General features: G+C 46.5%; 1 protein-coding gene across 1 annotated transcript in view; it reads right to left on the reverse strand.

The window, feature by feature from the left end:
* Nucleotides 1-5,765, reverse strand: part of GYPC (glycophorin C (Gerbich blood group)) — a 44,819-nt gene extending 39,054 nt beyond the window's left edge. Inside the window, exon 1 of the mRNA XM_067025827.1 lies at nucleotides 5,107-5,765. Coding sequence (XP_066881928.1) covers nucleotides 5,107-5,149 — 43 coding nt within the window. The 5' untranslated portion in view covers nucleotides 5,150-5,765. The remainder of the gene's footprint in view (nucleotides 1-5,106) is intronic.
* Between the last annotated feature and the right edge of the window lie 13,280 nt (nucleotides 5,766-19,045).

The raw sequence follows: 19,045 nt of genomic DNA on the forward strand, positions 1-19,045 counted from the left end.
CCGTGGGCACCTGCTCAAACTCCAGGAGGTGGATCTCACAGTATTGCGGGGGGGCAGCTCCCAATGACTAGGTCCCCTTGGAGTTTTTAACTCTCAGAGGAGTCCACGCTGAGTCTCCAGCAATTCATCAGTCCTAAAGAGTCATGAATGAGAGCTGCAGAAGATGCTGGGCCAGGAGGAAGGGCAGGGCTGCAGAGTCAGGCTGGTGGGCAGCCAACGATGATGCTCTGACACCAGTCACCGGGCGAGGCAGTTGGGTGGCTGTCTGTGCGCGCAGGGAACCAGAACACAGGCTCTCAGGTGGCTGGAGGGAGGGTTGCGGGGAGCTGTGTGAGGCTGGGTCTGTGAAGGAACCCAGCATCTTGGGCTCAGGCTCTTGCTGGGGTGAGAGAACTGGCCCTTGACAGTATCTGCCATTGGCTAAGAGCTGCACACTAACGTCCTTCTGAAAGGATGTACCCAAATTAAAGTTTATAATGACTAAGGGCAGGAAGTGGTGTTCCTGCAGAGGTTCAGATTACATAATGATCTGAAGGAAGCCCTAAGCAAAGATGGGGGAGGGCGGGAGGGGGAGGGGAGGGGAGGAGGAGGGAGGAGATGAAATACCCAATCAGTGCTGAACGGGAAGGAGAGCTCAGCGGTGATGGCTGGGGCCCATCAGCATGTTCTGAGAATCTGTTTTGGTTTGACTCTTTGTCCATTTCAATTTATTTTATACCGCCTCCCAAGTTCTGGATTAGGAGCTACTGAGAAGATGATTTTCCAAAGGGGCCTTTGGCCTTTGGAGCAGACATGGGCCTGGAAGTGTTGGCCTTTGGGTTGTCTGTGAAGCCACCTGTTCGTGTCCAAGTTGCTGGCTGAGCACCTCTCTGAGCTAGGCCCCGATGGCGGGGGGACAGGTGGGTTCACAGAGCTTCTTGGAAGTCAGAATTCCCGGAAGGCGACAGAATTAGAAATCTGTCGGGGCTGCAAAGTGTCCCCAGGGCCAGGGTGGGTGGTTTTCTAGTGTCAGGAGGGCCCAGGGAGGCCTTCACTGACCAGTAGGTGTATGTGTGCAGGGGGGCGGTACCCAGAGAGCCCAGGGGCCTGAAGCGGGCAGGCGTGCGGGTGAAGCTGGAGGGACAGGGCGATCCAGGCACAGAGAGGGGCCCTAGGGGATGTCAACCTGAGACAGCTGTGGAAGGCAGGGTGGAGGGCAGCAGGTGGCCCAGCGTGGGTCAGGCCCGACCACAGAGATGAGAGAGATGGCGGGCAGCCACGGGCCGAGGTTAGACCACAAGCCTGGCTGAAAAACTGTGGAGTCGTTAGCGGGCTCTGAGTGTCTGTGCAAAGCCATAGCCATGCTTTCCTGGGCACAGTTCTCACGGTGTGTGGGCAGCAGATAGGCCCCGCCTGGCACACAGGATCAGCAGGCCCACATGCACCCTAACGCCCCCCTTAGTTTGGCCTCTGTTGGCTCTGGGGTCTCACAGCCTGTGTCCACAGCCTGGCTGTGCCCTCGAGACCTGGGAGCCCTGGGGAAGCCTCCAGGGCTTCATCTGCAAAACAGGGGAGAATATGCCTGTGAGACCAGGCTGTAGAGGAGGGACCCGTGCAAGGTTGGACCACAGGCCTTGGCGTAGAGGTACTGACGTTGTTCTTACATTATCAAAAGCAAATCCAGCTGCCGTCTGCTAGGGAGACTCTGGAGATGACTAGCACCCGCAGGCCAGGTTCTCTTTGATTAGTTCTGTTAGCAACAGCCGCAAATAACAGTATCACTGGGCGCGGTGCCAGGTCCTTAGTCTCTCCTTCATCACGTGACTCCTGCCAAGTCTCTGTTATCCTTCCCACTTCCAGATGAGAAAACTGAGGCTCCGAGGTATTGTGCACGTCCCCAAAGCCAGTGCCGGGGATGAGATCACATGTGGTCTGACTCCACAGCCCAGCCCAGTGTGGGGCTCTGGTCCACCCTCTTACTCATCATGAGAGAAACGACACATCATTTAACTTCTGGGGCCTGTTTCCTCACTGGTTAGGGACCTGGCAGGAAGTGGGCAAAGGCCATACAAGGTATTTCCCAGCAAAACAAATACAATGTCTTACAGAGGTACAAAAACACGTGTAATTACAGAGGCGCACTCAAAGGTGACAACATGATTTACTCGTCAGATTGGCCAAGATACAAACCAGACAGTGCGAATGAGGATGTGGGGAAATAACGATTTTCATTGGCTACCAGTAAGAGTTAGAAATTCATGTGACCTTTCGGAGGGTAATTTTTCAGTATCTACTAACATTGTAAATGTACATACTCTTGGTCCCAGAAATTACATTTTGGGGGAATTTATCCTAAAGGTATATAAACACATGCATGCAAAACTCTACTTACAAGGGTTGTCATGGCAGCACTGTGGTTAAAAAAAAGAAATCAAAGACTGTACACAACTCAAATGTCCATTTGTGGAGGAACTGGTTAAATAAAATAACCAATTCATTTATAATATTCATGCTGTGCAGCCCCAGAAGGAGGAGTCTATATATTGTGATAAGGTATAATCTGTAGGATATAGTCCTATGAACAAAAAAGATGAAGTCGAATATGTGTTTCATTTTGCCAATGAAAAATTACTTGTATATATTTCTAGAAGGAGTCTCATAAATGAATCAAGTTACTGCCCTGGAGGTGGGAAGAAAGTTATTCTTTTCTATTATGAACTCTTCACGCATTGTTTAACTCTGTTTGGTTGGTAGCTTGTGCTTACTGGGCCTGTTGTGTTTGCTCACTCTTTGAAAGGTGTTTTGGTTGGGCTCTCCGAAGGGCTTTTGGTGGACTATCTATCTGCCACACAAAGAGGCAAACTGACTTTACTTGCAAGCCTCTCTGCGCTAGTGAAGGGCCTCTCTCTCTCTCCCCATAGTGGATGGGCAGATGCGTTCCCACCAAACACAGAACACCTCTTACCCTCACTCCTGTTTCCCAGAGGGCACTGGAAGTCCCCAGAAATAACTGCGCAACTCTGGGCACCCTTGGAAGGTCCAGCTGCTGGCTGTGCTGAGGCCATGTGACTCCCAAAGCCACGGATATCTGGAGGGGTTGCGCAATGGCTGGGATGGAATGTCATATGGCACTGAACGAAACCCTCCCTGCTTTTCCCAGAGGTGGCACATTCTATATAAAGCTGCCAGACCTGGCCATCTCCTTGCTGAGCCTGACCCCTTCCCTCCAAGGGCAAGGCAATGGATGTCTGCACAGAACTCCTCCACAGTTAACTGTGACCTTTGGGCTTATGGGAGTTGGCTGAACCCATAAACCCAAAGGCTAGGCTAGGGGAGGCCTGGCCACGAGGGAGCAGAGGGTCCTCTCTGTTCTAACGTCTGGTTCTGAGGGGCAGTGATGTAAACTGAGACAGGATATAGACACATCCTGCCTGAGTCAGCAGCGCGAAATAAGGCCCCATGGTTCTCCCATGGCAGAGATCCTGCCAGAAAGTAAATCCTAAGGGTAATCTGGAATGGTATGCAAGTAAGGGCTGCATCCCCATGAGTTCCGCTAGGGATGTGTTTGCAGTCATTGGTCAAGGTCTGAAACTTGAGTCCTGGAGAACTGCTGTAGGGGGAGGAGTGGGGTGTGTGTGTGTGTGAGGTCGGGGGCAGGGCAAGGCTCCCTGAGCAAGCCTGTCCTCTCCAGACAGGAAAGGCTGTAGGCCTGCACTTCCTCGGTGCCTGAACTGGAATAATTACAGTGCCTTGTCCCCTTAACCCTGGTCCCGACACACACACACACACACACACACACACACACACACACTCACTAGCGTCTGACTCACCCTCACACACACATCCACACACGTAAACACGAACTCACACAAGCTCATGCATCCACAGTATGATGTAAAATGAAAATAAGGATGCCCGACATTTATCAAGCACTTAACATGTGTTCATCTCTGCGCCGAGCCACTGACATGCACTTAATTCTCACAACCCAGAGGCACACTCCTGTTAGTCCCGCTTTGCGGATGATGAAACTGTAGCTAAGAGAGGTGGGCTCGCCTCCTCTTAACAAGAGGTCCCAATGCAGGCAGCAAGGCCCTGACTCCACAACGTGCTCTGTGCACACCCAGATGGCACCGAGCACCTCACCCACCCGTACACACGTGGCCATGTACACACAGAGGCACAGAGCATGCAGATACAGACCCAGCCAGCCGCGCTCACCCAGGCTCAAGTTTGCCGCCTAAGGCCACACAACCTTTTTTTTTTTTTAAAGACGTATAAACCCATATCATGATCATATTAATTACATAACATGATTACATTATAGACCCAGAATGTCTCCTCTCTGACAGTTTCATACGATCAGACCTAACCAGGGTGGTGGGAACAACATTCTTTTTTTTTTTCAATAAAATGTTACTTCTTCCTTGCAAAAGCCCAGCAAAAGCCCAGTGGTGGGGGAGGCCCAGCAGTGTTTCGGAACGTTGCTTTTGAGATTCACAGAGAATCTCACAGCGATTTCCGTCCCTTCCTCAAGAAAGCCTGTGCTGGTTTTAGAAAGAAAGGAAGCAGCCTCTGAAGAATTGCAACCCCCCCAAACGGTCAAGGCGAGAGGATCCCTGCAACATGGGCGTGGGCGTGTGGCTGGTTCCCGCCCGGCCCGGGGAGAGAGTCGGGAAGTTGGCGGAGTTAACTCAGAGTTTCTGCGGACGCGCCTCCACCGTCCTGCCCGGGCAGCTCCGCAAACAACTTGTGCTTTCTCTCTGCGCTGCTTACCGATCTGCCTCTCCTCCTTTATTCTCGTAGGGTAAAAGTTCTGGCCACCGGCTCATCCCCAACAGCACACAAAGAAACAGAAAGCCAGCGGATGGCCGCGGGGGTAGGGGTGGCCTCTCCAGGCCCAGGGCGCGCGGAGGCCGCGCAACCAGGCTCGGAGCTCCGGACCGGGACCCCGCGATGCCCGGGGCGCTGTGATGCCCGGGAGCCCGCGATGCCCGGGGACGCGGCCTGGCGGGCCCCTAGTCCCCCAGGAGGCCGGGCGCGGCCGGAGCCCCAGGGATCCTTGGCGCGCTCCCCCCCACGCCCCCGGCTCGGCCCCCGCGGACCCGTCTCCCGGCGAGTACTCACCTTGGCGGGGCAGGGGCGGCGATGTGACCTGGGGGCTGCTCATCGCCGACCGGTGCGGGGCGCGGCCCGGGAGACGGTGGTTGACCCTCAGCAGCCGGGAGGAAGCGGCACCTGTGTCACACTCCTCGGCGCGGCCCGAGGGGAGGGGCTCCGGCCCCGAGATAGGCAGACTTCATTTAGTTTTTTCTGCAGACTTGGCTGGTGGGGTTTCCACCCTTTTTTTTTTTTTTTTTAACACAGACACCCGCCCACTTCTGAACTCTTCGGTGCTCTGACTTCCCTGCGCAAGAATCACATTTTTCTAACTAGTTTCTGTTTCCATCTGAAGCTACCACATACAGAGGTTGTGGTTGAGATTTACCCCGCGTGTGGGCTGAAAAACTCCCAGATGTGACATGATGGCCTGCCCCGCCACAACCATCCGGGACGGTGACCAAATACGGCCAGACCTGCGTTTCAGTCTTGGCTGGCCCTTATGAGGCCTCTCAGATCGGCCTGGGAAGGGTTCCTGGCTTGCTGGCCCCTTCTGGAGCACTGCCCCAAACCCATGGGCTAATGCCTGAGAAAGAGTCTCAGGAAAAAAGGATTGCTGGACAAAGGCCTGTGCCTTACTTGGATCACCTTTGTTTGAGGCTTCCAGACAGAGTGGAGTTTGTGGAGAATTCACTTTATTAGGTAACTAAAAACTCGACATGGATTTTGGCACTCTGGTTAGTTAAATGCAGCAGTCTACCCATCTCAACCAAAAAGAATGGTATGTGATATGCAGCATTAAGTTCTCCTCGCCCCGCAGAGAGAAGGGCAGCGAGCTTGAGAACATGTCACCCTTGTTTTAAATCCCAGTCCCAGGAAACACCCGGTCCTTCTCCTGCCTCATGTCTGATCTTTCCCGTGGTGACTTTCATTGCTGTTTACCTGACAGTCCTCATCTCTGCTGCAATCCCAGGGCACCATTCCAGCTGTCTGTACAATGTGTGTGCTGTTGGGAGTACCCTCCGGATTGAACACAGCTCAAGGCTGCCCCCTGGAGGTGTGCGATGCAGGTGCTCTGCCCAGTTCCTCCCAGGCTGGACCACTCCAGGCATCTTTATTAGAGCTGCCTGTTTGACACAGTGGGAAACTGTTCCTCATTCTCTTAAGTTAGAAATTGCTTATAGATCTTTAATCAGACTTCCATGCTCAACATGTCCATGTTGACGTGAAGTGAACTATTCACAGAATGTCTTTGGCCAGGTGTGGAAATTTTGAGTCTCAGTTTCCTCATCTGTAAAATGGAGACAAGAACACCTACATTCCAGAGTTTTAGAGAGACAATGTCTATAATACAACAGTGGGGCAGAAAAGGCATTTAGTAGAAGCTGGAAGTGATTACTGTAACCATGTAACATTTTGTTTTGTAATAGATATAGGTCCATGTTGGATAATAGTATCTGCTGTGTTCAGAGTTCATAAATAAAACAACTTCAGTTATCTGAAATGCAGCTTTTGGGACCTGAAAGCAAGCCAAAGACCTGCCAGGTAACTGAAGAATGTGTCCCTAGGTCATCCCATCTCATGGGAGAACTTCTCAGAGGCTCACTTACAGTTAACTGGCCTTTACACATAAGCATAAGAGGTTTGTTTAATTAATTTCTTGGGGTAGAACAGGTTAAAAGCACCAAAAAGTAACAAGAATTCCTTATAGACAGGAAGCCAAAAACTAAGTAACAACTAAACAACTGAACAGCAAAGGGAGAAATCCAGACAAACTATAGAGTTCAGATACAAGAACAAAGTAGCATTTGTTATATAACTAAAACATTTTCGCTCCACCCCTAAGTGGCGGATGTGACTTCACCGTGGGGTACCCAGGAGCTAAGGCTTTGGGACTCCATCTGGGTTTGAGTCTTTACTGCCTTCTAGCTGAGTAGCCATCAGCATTTTACTTCACGTCACTGAGCCTCACTTTTCTCCTCTATGAAACTGAAGCCATCTGCAAAGTTGTTGTGAGTGATACATTAGAAAATTAATCATTAATGGGACAGTAGGATGTCTTACTCAGCACACAGAAGTTAAAGATATCCGTCTCCGTCCCCTTCACAGGAACACTTGGTTTAAGTTAAGGACCCCAGGCCATTCTGAAAAGAAGGTAAGTAATATTTAACAGCGAGTAGTTCAGCTAGCAGGGACTCGCTTGGTATATTTTAGAAGATTTAACCATGGAAGTGTCTAATTTTAAAGAAATGAGGGCTATTTTAAAAAGGTAAAATAATTATATGAAACATTAGATTATATGGCAAGAGTCTGACATTAAATCGCAGAAACACATTACTAGTGTGTCTTCATGTGTAGGATGTTTATTAATGGAGTAAAGAACTCAGCTATATCTTGTAACAATAAAACAGTTCTCATCTCACTTAATTCCCATAAATACCTTCAAAGAGGATATTGCCAAGAGCCAATTTTTAAGATGAGAAAACTGAGGTCGGAAGCAGTGACAAGAACTTGTCCAAGGCAGTGGAGCCAGGATTGAGACAGTATAGTACCTTGAGAAGTACAGTAGTGCAGTACAACAGCTGGCATCTAGGGCTGGCATTGAGTGAACAGGCAGGAAGAGTTACTGACTGGAGGAGGAGGAGGAGGAGGTGGGAGATGGTAGAGCTGAAGGATCGTCAGCAACAGGAGACGGAGAGCAGGCTGCAATGTCACTCACACCTGACGTTGATGGCACAGGTTCTGGTTCCTTGCTGGATTCAATTCTATCTACCCTCTTGAAAAAATGATCCAGTGATGTCTGGGTAGTAGCTCTTTTCTAGATGAAACGGTAGCACTGGATTGCCTTTTGAACCGCTGCTGCAACATTTGTGCACCATTCTAGGTTCCGGTTCCATGCCTGAATAACTCACAGTGCCTCCCCAAGTAAAGAAAATCTCCTTGCCATTTCCTGTGTCGTGAATCTCTTTGATTCTTCAGTTACTTCTTCCTCTTGTCTCTCTTCATCAACGTGCAAAGATGCACGTTCGCACCTTTGAAAGTTCACAACTTGAAGGATCCTATGTAGGGGACTTAACTGTATTGCAAATACAGTAAGTATTTTTTCCCTTTGGGTCTTTTTCTGGTTCTTTCTCACTGGCACAGAAATAGTTTGACTTATCTGGTTGGCAAGTTGGCAGCTTTTAAGAAAACTAGACTGCAGCTCTGTATATTTTAAGAGGAGTGGAGAGAAGAAACAGGGTTTTGGTTTGGTCACAAACTGTGAGTAATGTGTGTGGGGAGTGGAGTGGAGAAGGTGGGGTGCAGAGAAGCACAGAGAGACCTAGGGTGGCAGGATCTGCAGCCCCCCAGGAAACTCCCCCCTTTCCCAGCAGCACGCAGGTCTTTCGGAGGAGAATCCTTCAGTGACACAGTGTGAAGGCTGAGAGGGGGGAGACCTAATGTTGGTCGCTAACACTGAGCTGCTGGCCCCCTTTGGTCTAGACTTTGCTAAAGACTGGCTCTCAGTCTGCTAGGCAGAGAGGACTGTGCTCCATGTTCAAAGTCAGTGAGGCTGCAAGACCCCGAGCTACAGCCCATGCCCCTAACTTACAGGGCGCCTCATCCAAGGGCAGATCTTTACGCATCCATAATGGCCTGTCTCTGGAAGTTTCCAAACCATACCTAGAGAAGAGGGGCGGCATAGAAACCCAGCAGGAATACCAGGTGGCCTGGGATAGTTTGAAGTGACCCTAGACAAAATCTCATCCATCAGGGACATATCTAAAGGCAACCTGTTATGAGCTAGGATTGAGATGCTAGGAAGCTTCAGGCTGGGAACAAAAGCAAGCAAAGAGGGCTTCCCTGGTGGTGCAGTGGTTGCGAGTCCGCCTGCCGATGCAGGGGACGTGGGTTCGTGCCCCGGTCCAGGAAGATCCCACATACCGCGGAGCGGCTGGGCCCGTGAGCCATGGCCGCTGAGCCTGCGCGTCCGGAGCCTGTGCTCCGCAATGGGAGCGACCACAACAGTGAGAGGCCCGCGTACCGCAAAAAAAAAAAGCAAGCAAGCAAACAAAAAAAAAACCGACAGAAAGAAAGAGCACAGAGAAATGTGGGAGTGAGGGGCTGGATTGAATCTTAGAAGAGTCCATGAAAAGGGCACAGCCTGGAGGCCAGCCTGGGTGATTCCCACACTGTAGGGAATGTGTGAATTTCCAGGGAAACATATCCCAGCAGGCATAGGACAGATAGGGACAATTTCCTGAGCACCTAGAAAGTGCCAGTCCTGATGCTACGTGAGGACCTCTCACATGTGATTGTGGCTAATGTCGCAATGTCCTTACAGGGCAGGTGGTGCTTTGTTTTTGTTTGTTTTTCCTTTTCCATCTTCTTCATTTTATAGGAGAGGAAACTGGAGACCAGAGAGGTGAAGAAACTGCTCAAGCTCACACAGCTACTCAGGGACGGCTCTGCTGTGGTGGAAGGGCTGCCAGGTCACCCTCCTCAGCACCCCTCCTGCTCAGCCGTGTGTCCTGGTGACTCCCTGGTTTCCTGCTCAGCTGGATGGGGCTCTTCATATCGGAGGCCCCAAGACGCAAGTAAAGAGGAAGAGAGTTGCTGGACAAGTTTCCAGTGGGTCCCATCAGAACATAGGGAAATAGAATCTTCCAGCACTTAGTGAATCACAAACTACCAGGGAGCCCTGTTTGGGTCACAGTCCTTTCCCTCTGGATATAAGTTGTTGGTATGAAACTGAACTAAAAAATTGCTTCTCCAGTTTCTCCCAGTTGAGCTCTTGGACCCAATAAGGGAAGAGACAGCTTCCTCCTTTGACTTTTCATTGTGGCTTTTATTGTGTTGGGCCAAGAGGAGGGAGGAATTCTGGGCATGGAGCTCTGTGACCGGGAATAGGGAACTGGAGTGGTGACGCTACTTGGCAAACGTTTGCTGTGAACTCTGTGTCGTTTACCTCATTTAATCCCCAGAGCAATCTCACGAGCAAGGAAGGACCAGGACTGGGAATGTGGCGATATGACTTCTCATTTGTGGCTCACCACTTGTCACTTTGCTAAGTGTCTGTGCCTCCAAATTTTCTCATGTGCAAAATGGGGCTAGTGATGCTTACATCTGGTGTGCTTCTAGGGAGTTGGTACAGGTCCCCTTTGGAAGCTCACACATTCATTAAGATAATAAAGACAAAGGACTGTAGAAAAAAATTTTAAATATCATGTGAAGTAGACACACACATAGACATAAATGTGCCATGATCACCGCTAGATATAATCGGTCCACCTCCAGATGGGAATGGTCATGGCAAGGCCCTGCAAACATGGGTAACTATTTATCTATTTCTCCCCTTTATAAGTTTCTTCAAGTGGATGGCTCAAGACAACAAATTTAGCATATTTTATACCCTCTCACTTTTGATAGCCCATTACAATTATGTGAAAGGAATAATAAAAGAAATTAGTTTCCTTGCAAACTATTTTATATAGAATGGATAAACAACAAGGCCCTACTGCAAAGCACAGGGAACTATATGCAATATCCTGTAATAAACGATAATGTAAAAAGAATATGAAAAAGAATATATATATATGTATAACCGAATCACTTTGCTGCACAGCAGAAACTAACACAACATTGTAAACCAACTATACTCCAAAAAAAGAAAAGGAAATTAGCTTCCAAAGTGAAGAGGCTTTAAGGGGGTCCTTCAGCATGTATGAGATTTCAAGAATCCTGGGAAGTTGGATGGAGTGTGAAACATGTTGAGGGGAAGAAATAGCGAGATGGAAGCTCCAGCCCAGAGGTGCTCACTGGGAGGCTGGGGGGTTGGCCATGGTGGGGTGGGTAGGATGGAGAGGGTGTGTCTAAGTCTTCCAGAGACACAGAGGTTTAGGCTCAGAGTCAGCAGGCTGGAGGGTGGGAGTTAGAAGTGGGGGTGGAGACAAGGAGACTTGTGGAAGGTCTGTTTGGGGTAGGGGCAGCTCCTCCCCCCTCCCGACCTCAATCCCCCCACAGAACTTTGGCCCAGGGACAAAAATCATGTGGCTGTATTTAGGAATATTAAGAAACCGTGTAAGTGAACCAAGGCTGCTAGTGTGGGAAGGAGTTTTTCTTTTCAGTAAAACCCTCCTCTTTCTGGGATTTGGGGGCCCGCAGCCTGTCAGGAAGCTCCTTTTCCACAAACCCTAAAACAGAGACCACATAATTCAGAATCACAGATCTCACAGCCAAATTTTTCCTCCCCAAAGAAAAGCTGATCAGGAAGCAGATAGATTCAGCAATAGAAGAGGAAGTTCTTAACAACCCTTTGGAATAATCAGCCTGGTCTTTCATTTTTAAATGTTGATAGACAACTGTATATGACAACCAAGTTACATACAAGAACCAGAACGTGGAAGAAAAAGGCCAAGCTGAAAAAAAGAAAAAACTAAGCTCAGCTAAAGAAACAGAAATAAATAAGAAAATAATTTAAAACAAAGGAACAAGGCAGAATCTTAATATGTTCAGAGATTTGGGAAAATATTAAAACCATAAAATAAGAGTAGTGTGCTATGAAAAGGAATAGCAAATAATAAGCAAGAATTCTCAAAAATTAACAGTATAATGGCCGAAGTAAAAATTCAGTCAAAGAATTGAAAGTTAAAGCTAACGAAATTCTCCTAGACTCAGGGCAAAACAAGAGAGAAAAGATGAGCCATGACTTAGAAGGCCCAACTAGTGTGACTTTCTCAAAGAGAGAACAGGGAAGATGGAAGGGAGAAAATTACATGTTTACATGAAGGAGACAAAGAAGGAGGAAATAGTCCAGAGCTAAAAAAGGAATATAGGCCTTCAGACTAGAAGGGCTGAATTTTAAAAATGCATATATTGGGGTCCCCTGGTGGCACAGTGGTTGAGAGTCCACCTGCCCATGCAGGGGACACGGGTTCGTGCCCCGGTCCAGGAAGATCCCACATGCCGCGGAGCGGCTGGGCCCGTGAGCCATGGCCACTGCACCTGTGCGTCCGGAGCCTGTGCTCCGCAACGGGAGAGGCCACAACAGTGAGAGGCCCGAGTGCCGAATAATAATTTAAGAAAACACCATATCTCTCTTTTTTATATAATTTCAGAGCAACAATGATGAAGAGAACATTTTTAAAAGCTTTCGGGGACCAGTGGGCGTGGGGTGAACAGCAGGGGCACCTTCTACAGAAGAGTAAAATCAGACTGGCATCAGAACTCACATCAATACTACAGGATGCTAAAAGACAAGAAAGCAGTGCTTTCAAAGTTCAGGGGGTGGAGATGCCCTTGAACCTTTAATCTTACTCCTGGCTGAAAGAGCAATTGGCTATGAGAGAAGACTAAAGACATCTCTGGATAGGTACAGACTCAAAACATTTAGTTCTTAAAAACAGAAGAAAGTTCTTGGAAGATAAAATTTGCCAGAAAAAGGAGAACGCCATGACAGAGGAGCCCTAGGATCCAGGCGACGGTGGATGTGGCTGGAGGGCAGGGAGGTTCCAGGCTTTCCTTTCCTTCTGGGGGTTCATGAACTTCAGGAGGGGTAACGCAGTAGGAGAAAAGGTGCCTGAATAGCTGGATACACCTGAAAATGTCATGTAAATGCATACATAGCTTCTCCACAAGGAAAAAAAAAAAATGTTGGCTGAAATCCCAGGGAAACAAACAAAAATCTGTACAAATAAGTCATGGTCCAAATATGAAGCCAACTAAATATGGCATCATTTGGAGCCATTTATGGAAGTTGAGAAAAGGTCATTCATTTTGCCACAAGTCTGGGGACATTCTCTTTTGAAAAATGCTGGGACCAGGATGTTGGACCCCAAGAACAGGAGGCATAGACCATCCACACCACAGGGCTCTGCAGTGGAAATGATTCTGTGGCTACCACACAACGGCATTGTTAATTGGTATTCAGGTTCAGAATAAGCCTATAGGAAAAAAAAAACCCATAGAAAACAATTGGGGTCAGGGCACTGACTGCAGTTTTTGATAACATTTTGCAAGTGCATGTCAATTGGTGATGGAGGTAGAGGGGAAGGATGCTGGTATTTTTGCTTGACACAGAGGGCATGGGGGTGTGGATGGCATTTGATGACACAGGAGTGCACCCTACACATTTCCTTAAAAGTTGCAAAGACAATCACCCAAGAGAAAACCAAACATGATACAACTATTTGAGTTTTGGAGAAAGAGGGGAAAGGAAATGGGGGTGGTGCCACAGTGCTAACCTACCATTGTTCTCAGGACCCTGGAGTGACAATGATGAAAGGCATGGGCTCACAGAGAATTTTGAGCATGGACTGGCTTAAGGGCCTCACTCCACCTGCCTCAAGTGGGTGCCTTCTTTGGCTGAGCCTAAATGTACACTCTGCTGATAAGTCCTTATAAGCAGTGCCCTTCCTCTGGGCTGCCCAGAGTAAGGGGAGGATGGATCTGGGGTGGGTGTAAATGAAGAGTAACTGACATGAAAAGTCAATATGCATTGTCTGAAGTTGGCGAGTTAAAAACTGAGATAATTGGGCTTCCCTGGTGGCGCAGTGGTTGAGAGTCCGCCTGCCGATGCAGGAGACACGGGTTCGTGCCCCGGTCCGGAAGGATCCCACATGCCGCGGAGCGGCTGAGCCTGTGAGCCATGGCCGCTAGGCCTGCGCGTCCGGAGCCTGTGCTCCGCAACGGGAGAGACCACAACAGTGAGAGACCCGCATACCGCAAAAAAAAAAAAACAAAAAAAACAAAAAAACTGAGATAATTAGTACTTTATCTAGGAAAATGAATTAACCTACTGGAGACCTCCTATCAGTGATGGTGAAAGAGCCTTTTGAGAGCAGGCCAGTGGGTGGGGGAGTATGTGGTGGGAGAGGGCTGCTTTTCAAACAAAAGCCCTCTGTAGTAGTATTTGAATTATTATTATTTTAAAATTTTTGAAGAACACTTGGGAAAACCTAAAATATCAAAAAAACTTCAGCTGGCTGAGAAAATGGGCTTGACTCAGCAAGATGAAATTTAGCAGCAATTAATCTGAGTCTCTGAACTCGTTTCCATAAAATGCACGAGGAGGCATAACTTAGCTCAGTCTCCCAGCTTCTCCTCTGCATGATTTAAGAGGAGGGGTCACCGGGGGGCGGTCACTGTGGGGGAGCAGTGCCATGGGGGTGGGTCTCAATCTCTGTGATCTCCTTGAAGGACTGGTCCTGAGCCTCCCCGCCCCCCAAGCAATTCCAGGTGAGGCTCTAAATAGAAATGGTAACCCACCTTCTCCCAATGGACCATCCAGATGAGTACCATTGTGCATTCCTGCTTTACTTGAGTCATCACCCAAAGTTCAAGCTTCCCAGTGTCTTCATTCCATCCAGCTCTTAATGCTTAATGTGACTCTGTTGCCCATTCCTTGTGATTCACCAAAGCCTTCCACCAGTGCTCCAAAACTCCCAGTCCTACCAGCCAATTTCCCTGTATTCTGTAAATTTTTGTTAAATGTTATCTTTATGTTCTTGCTCCTTCAGGATCCAGCCTTTCTTTAAGGACATTTCTCCCTCTTTAGTCCTCTCAAGTCAAGATTTTTTTTTAATATTGTTTGCTTATATATCTTTGTGTATGTCTATACCTATATCTGTATCTATATCGTCTACATCTATATCTCTATAGATCACATCTATACTTGGGAAGGGTGCTTTCCAAAGTGCCCATTTCCATTGTCACTGGCAGTGTATGGAGTTCTTGACACTCTACATCTTTAACACTTGGTATTTTGAATCTTTTACATTTAGTTTTCCAGTTTGGTGTGTAGGACTATTTCATTGTGGTCTTCATTGGCATAAGTCAATCAATCGATCAGTCAATCCGATAAGATGATCAATAAAACTGAGCACCCTAAGAAGCTGGAAAGGGCTCGTGGGCAATTAAATGGGCTGCTGGAACTGGGCTTGCCATCTATCTCTGGCATGGACTTAGTGACATTGGATTAGATACTTTGTCTCTTTGATCTGTAGCTTTCTCATATGTAACGTGGGCATGACAACTCCTACCTGACATATCTGTAGTGAGAATTAAAAACAGTACATATATATAAAGTGGCAGGGACATACTAAGTACTCAATAAATAAAGAAGCTTTTTCTTATTATCCTTACTCATTGGGTGGTAAAAGCCACCAAAACATAAAAAATCAGGAAGAGCTCCAGGGGACTGTGACAAGGCAGCAGGGGCCTTGAGAGTTAAGTTTTGAATGACCCCCTGTGATAGCTTGTACTATTATCCAACAAATATTTACTTTTCCTTTCCCCAGCATGAACCCAGTGTACTGCCCTGCCCTATGGGTATTGGGCTAGCTGTGAGGTTTGTTTTGGCCAATGGAATGTAAGTGGACATGACCTCAGACACATCCCAGCAGAGGCTTGGAATGTGTCCGCATAGTTTGACTTGGCCTCTGGTCCTCCAGCCCTCCACCATGGATGAGCATGCCCCAGGCAGCTGCTGCTTCTTTAGTCTGAGTCACGCTTCTGGAAGCCTCACTGGCTCTTCCTATGCAGTTTTTTTTTAAGACTGTTTTTATTTTTAAAAAATTTATTTATTTATTTATTTATATTTTTGGTTGTGTTGGGTCTTCGTTTCTGTGCAAGGGCTTTCTCTAGTTGCGGCGAGCGGGGGCCACTCTTCATTGTGGTGCGCGGGCCTCTCACTGTCGTGGCCTCTCTTGTTGTGGAGCACAGGCTCCAGACACGCAGGCTCAGCAGCCGTGGCTCACGGGCCCAGCTGCTCCGTGGCATGTGGGATCCTCCCAGACCAGGGCTCAAACCCATGTCCCCTGCATTGGCAGGCAGATTCAACCACTGCGCCACCAGGGAAGATCTCCTATGCAGTTTTGATGCCCTGATTCAGCTGTGTACGATTGTTGAGAATTGCTGGCAGTGATGGCAGTCTGAAATGTATCAGGATTTCATTGTCTATGGCAATAATAAAAAATAATAAACAGAATACATTTTCTTTACAGATAGAAATTAATATGACAGTGGACAGATAATGTTCCTTGATAAGTATATTTATCCTCCAAGCTGTTAGTGCTTTTTTAATCAGAAACACAAAACAATAGATAAAAAAGATCTGTCTGTTTTGAGAAGAGAAAAAGCAGCTAAAGTAAATGGCACTGTTTTAGTTGTAGTTTTCTCTGTACTGGTGAAGCTTAAAGAGTAGAAATAAATTCCACAAACCTGGAATTTTAAAGGGTGGAAATAAGCAAGATGAGAATATAGAAATATTTGTAGAACAGTAAACTTAAGACATCATCTAGTGCCACCTTCTCATATACATATAATAAGGAAAGGGTTAATACTAGACCCTGCCATCCACCCATCTACTTGCCTATTCATCTATCCATCCATGGGTCCAACAATTCATGTATTCAACAGCCATTCACTGACTGTCCATTGTGTTCCAGACACTGATAGGTGTGGAGGATACAGAGATGAATCAGATAAAGAGGGGCCTTGAAGAAAAACAGAGACAAACAGTGGAGAGAAACACTTGACCGGAAATTCCCACGTGGTGCTCTAGATTCTGCCTAGATATCTGGGCAGGGCTCTTTCTTTGGGAGGCTGGAGCAGAGTGGACAGTGTTTCTACATGATGTCCAGACTCTTTGAGACTAAGTCTTGTGGTTCTTCCCCAAGCCCCACAGCAGTTGGCACTGTGGAGCCCACAGAGATGGAAGGTGATTGAAGATACTTGGTGTGAATGTAGTGGAATCTTCTCCCATAGGTATCAAATTTTAGGTGACTAGCACAGCCCTGTCGCTTTAGCCACCTGGTTCCATGTTATGACCCTTGACCCACTTGGGCAACACATTCTGATTTATACCTCATCTCCTTCATTCAGTCATTTTTTTTTTTTTTTTTAAATTTTGCCTTGGGCTTCCCTGGTGGCGCAGTGGTTGAGAGTCCGCCTGCCGATGCAGGGAACACGGGTTCGTGCCCCGGTCTGGGAAGATCCCACATGCCGCGGAGCGGCTGGGCCTGTGAGCCATGGCCGCTGAGCCTGCGCGTCCGGAGCCTGTGCTCCGCAACGGGAGAGGCCACAACAGTGAGAGGCCCGCGTACCGCAAAATAAATAAATTAAAAAAAAAAAATTTTGCGTCTTCTATGTAGCATGTGAGGCAAAACAAGCACTATATTCCTTTTTTTTGTTTTTTTAAGCTTTAATTTCCTACTTCAACTATCATTCAGACTGGGATATATCTATTGCCTCTATGTCATTTGGAGAATTATATGAGTTAATACACATAAAGCACTAAGAACAGAAACTTAGCTAATATATCTTTGTGTGCTTTTATGAAAATTTCTGAATGACAGAGTCTTAACCATGGGATTGCTGAATCAAAGAATAAATAAATCTGAAACACAGAGAGAGACCTGCCAATTAACAATTTTCATTCCCAAGTCCTTAGGATTTGAAAGTCCCATTTTTGCCATCATAGATCAATGATGTATTAATTTGTAACTTAATGCAATGTATAAAAAATAGCATTTTATTTGCTGTTTTAATTTTGCATTTTCTTGACTAAAAACAAGCCTGCACATCTCCAGATACATTCTTGTATTTGTGTTCTCTGTGTGAATTGTCTTTTAGATCCTTTGTCCATTTTTCCTTGGTGTTGATTCTCTCTATTCTTATTGATTTGTTAGAACTCTTTATATATATTTAGTTATAATAACAATATATTATATATATTGTTAATAATGATTATATCTTGATAGGATGGGGATTACATGAGGGTATATGCATGTAAACACCCATAGGGATGTACTCTTAAGATTTGTGCACTTTACTGTATGTTAGCTATAATCCAGCTAAACACTTTAAAGATAGAAAATCAGACAATAGAAACAGACACACAGAGAATTCAAGTATTGGGCTTATTAGACATGAACTCTATAATTATATGTTCAAGGAATCAGCTAAAGTGGAGATTTTTATCAGGAAACTATAAAGAAGATTATATGAACATTACAGAAATAAAAATACAACAACCTATATTAAAGAACTCAACAGATGAGTTTCACAGCAAACTGGACAAACAACAGAATTAGTAAGCTGGAAATCAGGTCAGTAGAAATGAAGAGACTGAAGCATGGAGAGAAAAAAAGATGCAAAATACAGAAAAAGAACATGAGCCATGTGGAGCATGGTGAAAATATGGAGCACAGAATTATAATTGGAGTCCCAGAGGGAGAAGGGAATTAAATGGTAAAGAAGATATGCTTGAAAAGTCATGGCTGATAATTTTCCCCAAATGACAAAAGACATCAAGTCACAATTTCAAAAAGTGCTATAAAACTTAAGCAAAATAAGTACAGAAATAAACCTATGTCTAAATCTATCACAGAAAGAATGGTAAGAACAAAAGGCAGAATCCTAAAGGCAGCCAGAGGAAAAGGACATGTTATCTTCAAAGGAGCAACAATTAGACTGAAAACTGACATTGTTTTTCTTTTGGCAGTCGGATTAAACTGGATTTTCTTTTTGTCTGTGTACATTTTAAATATCAGCAGAAAATAATATAAAGCTACTATTTAGGGGAAAATCCAGGTATAGAGGCTAGAACTATATTTCAGTGATATGCCTCTTCATGGAAATGATTTTCCACATCATCTCAACTTTGCCAATTGTCTTTAGATTAATTTATATGCCACATAAGAAAAACCATTAAGAAGTCTACAAATAGCAAATGCTGGAGAGGGTGTGGAGAAAAGGGAACCCTCCTATGCTGGTGGTGGGGATGTAAGTTGGTGCAGCCACTATGGAAACTGTATGGAGGTTACTTAAAAAACTAAAAATAGAACTACCACATGACTCAGCAATCCCACTCCTGAGCAATATCCGAAAGGAACCACACATTGAAAAGATGCATGTACCCCTGTGTTCATAGCAGCATTATTCACAATAACCAAGACATAGAATCAGTCTAAATTGCATCAACAGA

This window comes from Kogia breviceps, chromosome 2 (assembly GCF_026419965.1).
Source record: "Kogia breviceps isolate mKogBre1 chromosome 2, mKogBre1 haplotype 1, whole genome shotgun sequence".
NCBI classification, from domain to species: Eukaryota; Metazoa; Chordata; class Mammalia; order Artiodactyla; family Physeteridae; genus Kogia; species Kogia breviceps.